At 43.9% G+C, this 13,599-nt stretch overlaps 1 protein-coding gene across 1 annotated transcript; it reads right to left on the bottom strand.

Annotated features, from left to right (window-relative positions):
* Positions 1–688: 688 nt before the first annotated feature.
* hunk (hormonally up-regulated Neu-associated kinase) lies at positions 689–11,446 on the bottom strand. The gene is made up of 9 exons (XM_084372749.1): positions 10,367–11,446; positions 7,416–7,708; positions 6,611–6,666; positions 6,078–6,213; positions 5,839–5,966; positions 4,630–4,756; positions 4,290–4,458; positions 3,890–4,049; positions 689–3,041 (listed from the first exon to the last, which is right to left on the bottom strand). Exons 1-9 carry the CDS (start codon positions 10,604–10,606, stop codon positions 2,293–2,295), a joined length of 2,058 nt encoding a protein of 685 aa, XP_084228875.1. The 5' UTR covers positions 10,607–11,446; the 3' UTR covers positions 689–2,292.
* Between the last annotated feature and the right edge of the window lie 2,153 nt (positions 11,447–13,599).

The following is a 13,599-nucleotide window of genomic DNA, read 5'->3' as shown; positions in this document are numbered from 1 at the left end:
TAAACAAAAGGCTCCGGCTCTAATGCATTTTTGAGCCACTCTTGCCCCTCGGCTTTTATCAGCTTAGCCACGCCGATTTAATCGGACGGCCCTGTTTGTGTTGTCCTGTGTGTGTTTGTCTCAGAGCTCTGGTGATCCCCCTTCTTTGTCTCGTCAGGGCAGTGTCACCCAAAGAGGTTTATGATGGGGGGGCGCGGGAGCCACAGCTGAGTAGATTAGTGTCTACAGTGTGTGTGTGTGTGTGTGAGATTGAGGAGGGAGGGGTCGTAATATATGTGTCAGTCCTAAGGATCCTTCAGCTGTTGCAAGGGTGTGTTTTTCTTTTTTTACCCACCACAGGTGTCCCGTGGGAAATGTATATGAGACAAGTGGCACATTGAGGTTATAAAGCAACAGAGGCCCTTCCATGGCAGAGAAGCAGATCTTCATTAGTTCCTCCGGAGCTGAGAGCTCCAGGAATAAATTATACGCCTCTGGCTCTGTGTAAATTCTCCATAAATTAAATAGGAATTTCTGGATTCTGTGGATTATTGTTGAATTACTTACTTAATTATAATATTTTAAGTTAATTAATTCTATATTTTTTCAGCTTAAAAGTAAGTTGTGTATTGGCATGCGTAAAGATGTGCGTAAATCAAACCAGACAGTGAGCAGGTGCGCTTGAAAGACCAGACAGACACATAATGGATTCAGTATAAATATTTAAAATACTTTATACAGCATAGAAATCTCTTGACACTCGAACAAAACCATCCATTACAAAATCTTACAAAAGACCCCCCGAGTCTGTATCAATCTCAGTATCAACCAGAAAAAAGGTACAAAGACGTAATTTTCAAATGCTGACAGTACAGTTCGACTCGTGAGACATTGCATGCAACTTTTTCATCTGGACAGGAAGAGATTCTACCGTATCTTAACAGTGAGAAGCCCCGTGTGCCTGTGGAAGCCTTTTCATCGAGTCGAATAGTTTCATGAAGCCACTAACATGTGAAAATGCCGGTTCGACAAACATTTTAGAATCCCTTCGTACAGAAGTGACAGGAACACAGTAGTCTTACTGTTATTTACAAGCACAATTTTTCACATCACGCTCTGAGAGCTCTTGGCAAATACTCGTCATTGCAGTTAACACTTAAGACTATTGCACAAACTACAGCATTAAGACAAAAGGAAGTGAGTTATTTTCATGGATGTTACGTGATCCTAGTAGCAGTTCTCCTTTCCCACTTTCTTACCCTCAGCCTTTGGCGAGGTCTATTAGTTTCATAAGGCTTTTAATGCTTTATTTTTTTCTTTTCTTTTTTTTTTTTTTTTCAAAACTCACTAAACAGGCAAATCCTCCTGTGAGAGAGTCATATCTAAGACAGCGTTATAGTTTCCCTGTGGGTAGTAGAGGTTAGGTAACACTTTTGTATAAAAAAAGTTAGAGCTGTGAGTTATTATCAGTGATGAGTGATTTGTGTCTATTGGCAATGAAGTGAGAGTATGACTCTACCCCTTGGCACCTACTTCTAATTCAGTGTGTTTACTGTATCGGGACTAATGCTCAGACACTGCAACACCGTGGCAAAATCCACACAAGCACGCCACAATCGACTGCTGCTATACGTAAATGTATGAATAATGCAGTGAGGTAAGAGATGCTAAACAGTGTTGTTACTACAGGTTTTGGTTTTTAAGAATAGTGCAGTGAGCTTCTTTATCCAGTCAGCGTTGAGGATACAGCGCTAGCTGGCTGGAAGTCAGTGGGTATCTTAAGAGAGTTTTCACACGGACAAAACATTAATACATGTAATCAGGGTTAGGGTCGGGGTCTGTTAGCTGGTGTGAATCAGTCTGCGGCTCAATTAGTAACCAGTTACAGCAATATTACATAAGAGAGTACCTCTTAACTCAGTGTATAATACAGTGTTACGTGCGTGCGTGTGTGTGCGTGTGTGTGTACACCTTGTTAGCAAGGCTCATATTACATGACGTCCCATGTCCACTCTGTATCTAGGACACAGTGAGGTTTAGTCATCCCTCAGGGATCCGTTTTTAAATCTCATCTTCTCTGTGTCACCACCTCTTATTACATAATGAGAGCGGCGACAAGAGACACAACATTATCAAACCCCTTCTTTTTTCTTCTATAATTGATCAAGTCCGTGATTAAAAGTGGCTCAGTTGCAATAAAGGGACAGTTCACAGTTCAAAAGGCCGCTCTGGAAGACCTCTCCAACATAAAAATGTTGAGAGGGGCCTTGAGTTCAGTCTGTCTTTCGTTCGTTTTCTTTCTGCTAGTGTCCCTCAGCAGAGGGTTTTGAGTGCACCTGAAGCACAGAGGAGAGTCTGCATGGGGTAGGGAGGGGGGGACACCACTTCCTCAACGACCTGCTCCGGCCGAAAGGAGAATGGCTGCAGTTGGACCTTCTTCTTCAGGATCTGTCCGATTCCCATATAAGGGAACTTGCTGCGATGCGTAGGGCTTTCGGGATCACTGCTGCTGCTGTTGGAAGGAGGACTGAATGCTGAGGTGGGATTGAGTGGACTAAAGGCTGACTTTGGAGGGCTGAAGGCTGAGCTGCCTGGGGGGCTTCCTACGGTGCTTGGGGGGCTGCCGCTGGTGTCGGAAGAACCGCCCCAATCAGACGAGATGCTCTTCTTGGGCTGCGGGTTGACAATGAGGACGGGAGGACTGGGGATCGTCGCCTTCTTCAGGTAAGAGGAGTCGGGTTGGAAGGCAGAGACGTGGCGAGGTGGGGACAGCGTCCCGTTGGTCAGCTTGTACCAGGGTGAAGCCGGGGTGTCCTCAATTTGCTCAGCTTTGGAGAGGGAGCCGAAAGAATGCATGCCTATCGGTGACGGTGCTGGTGGAGCGGGTATATTGTGTTCTGGGCTCGTGTTGACTTGTGGGAGGGTGGCCAAGCGCCTCCGTTGCTGAGGGGTGTTGTTGAAGAGAGGCTGGATCTCTAGATACTCCATGGAGGAAGAAGCAACGGTGCCGGGGGGCGCCAGAGGTGAATTACGATGGCCACCAGTTATGGCACGCAAAAGACCTGAGGAGGAAATAAAAATAATTGTAAGACTTCAGAAATGTTTTATTGAGATGTATGTTAAAGAAACATCTGTCATGTGAGTTATTGCTGTGAGTTATTGCTTAACTTGCTGCAGACGCAACTGAATGAAAGGCTGAAAACTGGAGCTTCTCTGTTAAGTGCACAATGTGCCTGGAGTCTATTGTATATGTCATGTCAATGAGAACATGCTGTACCTCATCAGCATGTAACAAGTAGGTGTAATTGAACAAGAGCATTTGCTCTAGTTTGCTTTGTTAAGAACAGCCCGTCCTGACATGCTGGGTCTGAAACAGCCAATGGGCTCTCGCTATACCTCTTATAGGCAAATTGAGGAGCGGGAAGGAGCTTAGTGCTTCAGCTTTGCCTCAGGCTCCTTAATATTCACCTGAAATAACTCTTAAAAAACACAGAGCTAGTTCGAAAGAACTACATTTGATTACTACCTCTGTTGATTTATTTCAGGTTAATTTCATACTACTTTATTACTTCTGCACTATACTTTCTCATAATCATATCATCTGGCTGTCAACAGGTAAATTCAACTTCTAAAGTTCGCCTGTGATTGACTGGCAACTTGTCCAGGATGTTTCCTCTCAGATGGATGGATGGGTGGGTAGATGGATGGACAGACAAACAATGGACGGATGGTAGGAAGGGTAGATGGATCGACGGGTAACTACGAATGTGTGAATCAGGAACATGCATGTTCAGTCAACCTACCCTGTATGAATAAAAATAAATGAAATGAATAAATTGCTACTTTTTAATAAACAAATGTACTGTATTGTATTTTCATTGTTTTATGACGTGCACCACATGATTCTCACCTGTTCTGTGTTTCTTCTTGCTCGGCTCCTTGCTGACAGCCAGGTAGACGGGCGTCTGCTTCGGGGGGATGGTCAGCTTGTCGACGTGCTTCCTCCACTGGGTCTGGAAGTATTCACTCTTCTGCTTCTCTCCTTTCTTCTTCTCTTGGAACTGCATCTCCTTAAGGCACAAACAACAAACCATTCATTACAGTAGCTCTTATCGTTTGACAAACCTGTTATCGAGTCATCTTTTTACGATCATTCTTGCACTCTCGTAACCTTTTCTAGATGCACGCAACTGCTTTGTGGCGCCATTTAGAAACAACAGAATTCCAGGTAGAGTTTTGCATACGAGTTCAGATTATGTAATTTACCCTCTGTTACTGAGAGTGACAGGTGTAAGCTTGGATTCCCTTACCCTGTACTCCTTTGAGAGTCTCTTCATTTTCTTGTTGAGGAGGAAATAGACAGCCAGAGTGTGGCAGGCGCGATTGGTGAGGACGGCGCTCAGCACCTCGCTGTGCTTGTAGCTCATCTTCTCCGTCATGTGCAGCAACACCGTGTGGTTGATTTCCTCGATGTGGATCCTTCACACAAATGTAAAACAAATTAATGCTTTAAATCGTATTTAAAATAATAATAATAATAATAATAATTTAAAAAAAGCTAAAGTTGAGGTGAAATAGACAAAAAACCTGTCTATTAAACCTGCAGTTAAACACAAACTCGAAGCATTTGAAATGTGTCTGTGGGTCTACCTGTTGAGGTACGGTGCCCCTGTGTTCTTGTTGGCCAACTGCAGCCATGAATCGGCCATCACCTGATGGATATTGGGGCGTTTGTTGGGATCCGGCTCGAGAAGCTTCTTCAGAAGACAGATGGCAGCTGAGAAAGAGAGACAGAGACGAAATATTTATACGCTGTCACCGACACCAAAGTCGTTTCCACTACTCAGACACGAGCCTACGTTAAATATTTCCTTCATGATCGTGACTGTGCCTTTGATTAACAACTATGGGAGAAAACATTAAATATAGCCAAATTACTCTGTCCCCTGGCTTCGCACGCCACATTTGAGGGTAAAACTGTGTTACATAACAAGACGAAGTATCTGAGACAGGTGTGTCACAACCTGACGCTGTTTATCTTCTTCTCAGGAAATCCGAATCTTACTCTGAGGTGAATCATGTTGGTGCAGTGCCAGTGACTAAACACAAAAGGTTACGTAAAATCAGTCGTTAATTGTGTACACGCACAATGGCAGTTAGGTTTGCTGGAGCTCCGCCGACACATTTATGACGGGTTTTTTTTGGTCTTTTTATGGCTTTATTTAATAGCTTGCGATATGACAGGATGAGAGAGAGGGGGGATGACATGCAGCGAAGGGCAGGTCGGGATGCATTTTTGACTCCTCACATGATGTAGTTTTAACTTTTGACCCAATGGTAACCAAGTTCATTCTTGGGACATGTTTATCAAAGAATTAAATGTGCGGTAGGCGATTCCGGAGAAAGATCGTGAATCATTCAGTCTCATTCCAAGGTTATGAAATACTGACGCTTGGCCCAAAGCAAAGGAATAAAACACGCAATTTAAAAATCTTTCCACAGAATTGGCTACTGCACCTTTAAGTTTTGTTTGTTCTGTTTGAATCATTAAGTTCTCAAGTTATTTGCTTCTTATTAAGTCCCCTTTTATGTATATATATATATATATATATAAATATGTATATATATATATATATATATATATATATATGTATATATATATATATATATATATATATATATATATATATATATATATATATATATATATATATATATATGTATGTATGTATTTCATTTGCAATTTTCATTTCATTTAGAAATGTTGGCAGCCTAATTTTTTTCTTCACCACAAAGACAACTCCTTGTCATCTATGATTTATCTGTGCACAGGTGCCTTTTTTGTGCATTTTTGTTTACCTGTGGAGAGTGAGGGAGGTAGAGGGTTCATCTCCTTGTCCACCATCTTCTGGTGCAGGGCTCGGAGACTGAATGGCTCCACAGTGAACGGGAGAGTACCAGTCAGCATCGCGTACATGTTCACACCACTGGAAGACCAAAACACACACTTCAGCTCTGCGTGCACTCATGAAATTAACAAAAATATTAAAATAAGTTTATATTTGACAACATTTTTGGAAAAAAAGGGAAATACTCACATGGACCAGACATCCACCTTCGGCCCGTACTTCTTCCTGGAGAGCAGCTCTGGGGCGGCGTACGCCGGACTTCCACACTGGGTGCTGAATGGGTCTGAGTATCCCAAGATGCCGGCGCAGTTACTGAGGCCAAAATCTGAGGGACAGAACAAGCGGGGGGTGAGTGTTGTTTCTGGGTTTTTTTTTTACTGCCTTTTCAGCTCAGCCGTAAAACGAGTCGCCTCATCACAGCGTCACACACACAAACAGAGGCAGATTAGCACTATGGTGAGAGCTTGTAACAGTTTTAACGGGATATTTAATTGCTCTTAACGCTTCACCACATGTGGGACACTTTGACACCGCATGTCGCAATCCAACTGAGAATTTTTTTTGCATCAAAGACCTTTTATTATATACTTTGTGAATGTTATTCTTGTTCTTAGCTAGGGGAATATTGGTATTTATGAATTAATTTATTGTTCTGAACAAGGAAAAGAAACAGGAAGAGAAACTCTAGTTAGATGCTATAAATGTCGGAGCTCTTGAGTTACCTATGAGCTTTATGTTGTCCTGCTCGTCCAACAGGAGGTTTTCTATCTTCAGATCCCTGTTTGACAAAGAGAGAAAAAGACGTCAGTATTTACAGTAGATAACTTATCTGAGCCATGATCACCACACAATGCACAAACAGGAGAGGTCAGCCCTCCGCAAGCCCCAACACATACACAATTGCCCCTCCCAATGTGGGTCACGCTGGGTGATTTTCAGGGTCTATTGTGTTGTCTCCAGATCCCTCCTCAGCCTTGGAAATCCTGTTATGCAGCTATCTACATAGACCATCTCACCATGATAGAAATTTAGTTCCCAGGCTCTGAGCGACAAAGAATTGAATGTTCCCGGGAAGAGCTTTGTGACATCTAAGATTTGATTTCAAGATGCCATCTATGTGCTTTCCCCCAAATCAAATCAAGACATTTTATCTTAATGTTGTGCTATTTGTAGGAGAAATACTGTATTCTGTATTGCAATGCAATGCTATGCGACATAAAAATTCCAGCTGTTCTTTAAATGTTTTTTATTTCCTTAGCAGCTCTCTTGGAAACCTCATAAAGCGTGGCAGTGCAGTGACTGAGCAAACAGATATGGTTTGTGGATTAAGAGTAATGTGCACAATAAGGACTTAACCCACACTTAAAGAAAGAGGATCATGTCTGACTCAGAGATCTCAAAATCAGCTTTAAGCCATTAACAGCACAACGCTCTCTAAGCTACGGATGGCACACAATCAATATTTTTGGAGGCATTCATAAAAATCATGCTTCGTGTGTTTGGTTTTTTTTATTTGTTTTTTTTTACCTGTGCACCACACCTGCCCTGTGCAGGTGCTCGACGGCCAGCACGAGCTGCCGGATGTATTTCTGAGTCTCCCTCTCGTCCAGGCGTTTCTTGTCGTAGATGCGGTTCATGAGGTTGCCGCCGGGGCAGAGCTCCATCACCAGGTAGTAGCTGTTTTCCGTCTCCAGGATGTCCAGCAGTTGCGTGATGTTGGGGTGGCGGATCATCTGCTGGATGTGGCCCTCCCTCCGCAGGTTCTTGGTCACGTACGAGTCCTTCTTGGCCTTGCGCTTGTCGATCACCTTTACCGCCACCTGGAGAAATTGACACAGACGATGAGAATGTTAGAAAAAAGCACTGATTTTTCAGCTGAAGTTTGGTTCTTAAAGTTTGCACCACGTGAGACTGTGAGTAACATGCATGGAGTGCTGCGTTTGGGGGCTGCAGTGTAACAGGTGACAAGCTTCTCAGCCTCTATGGCGGGGTATATTACTCGACACTGACCTCTCCCTCACAGCTGCTCCCAATGTGGGGCGACCCAGGCGCTATAGGGCCCTGAGGCTGCAGGGGGGGAGTGTGTGTGTGTATGTGTGTGTGTGTGTGTTGGAGGGGTTACTGAACCATCATAAAGTAGGGGAAAAGCAAATGTTACCCTATCTGTTGGGAAGGCGCCGAAGCCAAATGGACACCTAATATTCCCCCATTTGCCACAGAGTTCAGCTGCAGCTAAACACACATGAGGAGGGGCGACAAATGTGGAGACCGGGGAGAACAGATTCCCAGTCACATGTGTTCCGTTTTTTTTTCCTCTCTGTGTCCCTCTGTCCTTGCCGTCTCATTGGAGAAGACATCTCCTCATAAAAAGCCTCAAGACGTGTCCTGCACCTTTACGACAAACACTTAACTTCCCTCGGAAGCTAATTACATTCAATAACGTACCCCATGTACTCTATTTCATGCGTCGCCCGTGTCTCCTTGTACCCGCGTCTAGACTGGGTTCAAGAGCATGGCTAACATACACTGCAAATCATCTCAAGGAGAGCACACAGACATGGAAAGGCACGACCAGTGAAACTAATCACCATGTCCATTAATGAAATGGCGAGGGCCAGAGTGTCGTCTCTTTCTTTCGTCCTTCAGCTTGTCTTTTTATTTTACTTTCGTCCTTTCATCTCTGATAATTGATTCACCTTTTTTTTATTTTATGGCTGCTAATTAAACCTGGCTGCATGTGAGAGTGTGTGTGTGTGTGTGTGTGTTGAGCTGTCACAATACAGTAATAGATGGCCCTTGTTTACGCCAGGCTGAGTGGATGAGAGAAGGGGGAGCAGGGTATGTATGGGGGGGGATGGGGCACTGTATTTACAGTAGTCTATATGAGGAGAGGGGGTGGGGGTCTAAAGAGGGGGAGGGGTGCGCCCCAGCCAGGGGGCTTCTGGGGATTCTGTTGTTTATCAGGCGCCCCTCAGACAGAAACAGGGGGGAGTATGGAGGGGGAAAGTGGGTTACAGACATCAAAAACACATGCATATGACCTCCCCAGCCCCCTGACCCATGACAGCACCCATCCCTCACCTCTCCTCACTTTCATACCCCCTGCCCTCAAACACACACACACACACACACGCCCTCTCCTCCCTGACTTTCTAGTGATGCTAAAAAAAGGGATCCTCCTGTGTTTCCTTTCCCCCTCACTACCCTTTTGCTTGAATAAACTCACTGCCCTCCACTCCCCTCCAGCGCCTCTTGGATCCCTGTATTCCACTGAATGAAAGAGAGAGAGCGTAAAGCGAGAGGGGGGGGGACCATGTGATGTTCTTCGTAGTGAGATTGCCAGTGTTTGCATCATCCTCAACAAAGAGAGTGAGGGGAGAGGAGAGGAGCGCTTTCTTCTCCCCTCGCAGCAACAGGATGGGAGGAGGAGAGGTGTAGGGGATGAGATAATGTTTAATATGCAAATTCTTAAATCCAGCGGCCCTCTTGTTTTTTAAACATGTGCAAACAGAGGTAGGAATACATGTTGGAGCACATAAGGAAAGAGGAGGTACTTGTTTGGTAATATGCAAATGTCTTGGCAGCTCCACAGAAAGAAGCCTGGAGAGACAAAGGCAACCAGTGGCCAATGGTGGTTCATATCAAAGCCCTGCGCTGGCGGAATCATAATGAGGCTGGAGCCCATTTATCAACCACACGATTTCATATGCAAGTAGCAGCTCTGCCCTCTCATAGGCCGGACAATTTCCCTCTCCGTCCCTATCACAGGCTTGCGCGCCCAGCAGCGGTGAGCTCACCACCTCTGTCCTCAGCAGTACCAGCAGACAAAGCAGGAGGTTCAGAAGGGGAAAAAACACATGTGCGCACAGCTAGTTAATATCTGTTAAGGGGGGAAGAAAGAAGAAAACTGGCAGTTCTTTCTTCTGTCTCAAAAACGTTATCACGAGAGCTTGGCAAGGAAACAAGCCATGCTGAGAGTGGAGCCGAGTTCACCAGCTGGTGGTGGCGCATTGAGCTCATTAACAAAGCTTCTCTTTGCAAACAGAGCTGATCACTTTCCCTGAGAAGGCTATGGACTGATGAGCTTGGCATCTCGTGGGATCGTAATGTATGGCCAAACTGTCAATATAAATAGATGAGGAGTTTGGTGCACACGCAGGGGAGTGACAGCTGAGAGATGAAATTTAAAACCGTATCAGACCCCCTTGAATGCATGCCACTCTGTATTTTTAGATGTTAAAACTATAATAGTGAGATAAACTTAGATACTTTCCCCCTAAATATTCTAAAAGTGTCATGTTTCCCTCCAAAAAGTTGGTGTCGGGTTTAAAAATGCATGCGCAAAAACGCACATGGACTGCCTTAACATTTTATTTTCTGATCCCATTTAAACCAGCATTTAAATTGTGCTAAGAAAAACAAAGTATGTTACACACAAACACACAAAACGCTGTTGCATTTCCCACTTTGTGTCTTACCTTCTCCCCAGTCAACGCGTGGAGACCCTCTCTAACTTTGGCGAACGATCCCTCTCCGAGCTTCCTCCCGATCAGATAGTTCCCGACCCGTTTGGTGTGGTAAAAGTTCTTGAGGATGTCCGCTGCGGGACTGCATAGTGAAGCCGGGAGGATGTTCTCGTTCCCGGCGCTACTCGGGGTCTTCCCCTCGTACAACGCGTGGCTGTTGTCCACTACCATGTCGCTGTCGGCAACTGGCATCTCAGCTCCCTTGTCAAACCGGGAGTAAAAAAGATACGCGGCTCGTCCCCCTCGCCCAGCTTTAAGCCAGGTATTAAATGCTTAGCGTCCGGTAAAGTGCGTTAACTCCGCTCTGCCTGCGTCTCGCCCCTAATAGCAAATTAAGGGAACCGGAGCTTGCGCCACCTGTTCACCCAAAACATCCAGTGCGCGCACTCAGCAGGTTCCGAGTCTTGATTAGTGTATCAGCTTATAGATTTGAATGACACATGAATGAACAATGTCAAACCCAATCATGGGAACGTATTAACTGACGCAACCTGTCTTAATACGTGTGAGGGTTTAAAAAAAAATACTCGATCAGAGGTAGGCTGTCTATCACTCTGCGTCCCTGCTCCATGCATGAGTGTCTCCTGAATGTGTGCAGGGTGGCAGCGTGTTCTTCAGTTTGAACTGACTTTACCGGCTCCTCTGGGTGGGCGTTTCTTAGTGTAAGGGTGTTAAAAAAACACAGAGCCCCTCACACTGTGGTGGTAGCAGGGGTGATTTTCAATCCAATCAGCGCAGGCAGGCGGAGCACATGTGAGAACAAGGGGGACGACTCCACCCGGCACCGTTTTCGCATGTTGCGCTCAGATTGTCTACACGACCACGAACAAAGAATATATTTGTAGCCTGAAGAGCGAGACAGCAACACTGTCACTATAAATAATTCGATTTTTGAATTCCTGCGACATTATTTATTGGTGTCTGCGCTGTGTTGTCATTTGGGTAGAATTGTGCGTAAAGGACCCACATTTCCACGCCATGCGTAATTCCTTAATAACATTAGTATAGAGGTGTACATTCCTCGTGGCATTAAATCATGAATAAATATCTGTCTTTGAGGGATTGTCAGTTGAACACAAGGCTCACCATCATCTAGCCCCTGCCATCTTTACAGTGTGTTTGGTTGTTGCTGAACTTGGACTTCTGCCAGCAACATAAAGTTGTGCTCACAGTGTAACCTACAAATGGCAGACAAAGGAGCATTTACCCCTCAGCTCATTGAGGTGTTCACTGACCTAATTAATAACACTCATCACTCAAAGGAGGACACCTGCGGGGAGAGGCAACAGTTTGAGACACGTTTATTCCCTGTATGGGCTTCCTGACAGGTCACTCTGACCTAAATATGATCGTTTGATTTCCTCTACAGGTAACTTGGGATGACCTAAATAACAGAAACACCTGATGATATAGAAAAAATCTGGAAGAAGAAAAGCCTGGCAGTCAATGCTTCCCACGTGAGTAATTGTTTTGCGTCTGTGCCAAGGAGGCGTTGATACAACTCTAAGGGTGTTTTTTATAAGGCTGTTGTTTTATCAGATTTAATTACATAGTTTATATACAGGTGTGCTCTGCTCTGTTTTGTTCACCCCTTGTATGGATTCCTAGAGGGGAGAGGGGAGAATACATCCACACATGCCTAACAGCTTGCCTGCTGGACCACGCTTTCTAGACAGCAGACCAGACAGCCAGACATGTACCCAAAAATATAAGTATAACACCATCTATTGGGGTTAGTTTGTACTGCACGGACATGCAGTCAGTCCTACATGTTAAGACGTGTGTGCCTGGAGTCTTGTTGAACTTGAACTTTAAGCTTTGTCAATATGCCAGGCATGTATTTTTCTACCAAAAGCATAACTGAAAGTCTGTGGGTTCATCCTTGGACTTTGACAGTAGCCCATATAATAAAGACAACTGAGGGAGTTATTTAAAGATGTGGAGATAAAGATTCTCTAATGAAAGGACTTTATACATAGTTGGAAGAGGTGCTCAGATCTTGTACCTAAAGTAAAAATACTTGTTATGTTGATATGTTTTCAACTGTGTACGATTGTTTGTTTGTTTGTTTGATGTTTGGTTGGTTTGTCAGCAGAATTACACAAAAATTACTGACAAATGTTCCACGAAACTTGGATGGAGGAAGGGTCACAGCCCAGAATAGACCCCTTTCATTTTTTGTGCGGATCCGGATAAAGGAACAGATCAAGATAATGTTATCACTTTCTTTAACATTGAGAGATGAAGGGTTTTGTTACATTTTCAGTCATTTCTCAGGGAATGTACAAAATCAGGCGTATTTAGGCGGCTGAAATCTATGAGTGAGGACAATTTGATGTGGATCCTTGATCAGGTGAGCTTAGATTTTTGTTAAGCAGTTATGGGTGGTTTAAGATTTAGAGTGATACAGGGAGTTTGATATTGGATTATGCTTAATTGAATTAAAGGGGACTGTCGGGCCTTGGCAGAGGTATGCACTCTAATGAGTGCCATTCTATTTGATGTGTTCATGTAAAAATTTGACGAGAATCATATTATAAAAGTAATTATTTCAAGAATACTCCTTAACTTGGAATAGTGTAAAGGTCTTCATCAAAGAAGTAGTAGGTGATAATGTCAATAGTAATAGGCAGAGATGTGGACTCGATTCATTGTTGTGATAACTTGATGCTTGATACAGAAAATAAATGACTTGAGACTCGACACATGATGACTTGAATGACTTGTCTGTGTTCATTTTATGTTTTCATTTTAGGTTTTTGTAGTCTGGCTGTCAGTGTGTTACTCTGTAAAAGTGGGTGGGAATCTTTTTTGATTGAGAAGAAATTAGGAAAGCTTGGATAAAGTTTTTTTTGTGGGATTGCATTTGTTTCACTGAATCTCAATAAACAAATGCGATTCTTTGTCATAGGCCTACTTTTTGAACAGGTTTGATAAAAGACTGATAACGAACTGATAACGAACAGATACCGAAGGTGAGACTGAAGTTTCTTGGGTGGAAAAAAGGGAGTTGATTTGGGACTTGAACTGCTTTAACTAAGGACTCAACTCCACTTGACTTGACTTGACTTGCCCGAGAGAAAAATGATTGATGATTGAGAATTGGAGTAATTGAACTGATTCACGTGCCTGGACAGGAATTATCACTTTGAATTTAAAAAAAGTCCACTATGTTGTTTTGCGGA

The sequence above is a fragment of the Pagrus pagrus genome (genome assembly GCF_965226575.1).
Source record: "Pagrus pagrus genome assembly, chromosome: 14".
Lineage (NCBI taxonomy): Eukaryota > Metazoa > Chordata > Actinopteri > Spariformes > Sparidae > Pagrus > Pagrus pagrus.
Note: the sequence above shows the minus strand (reverse complement) of the source record. Positions and strands in the feature narration are given on the sequence as shown.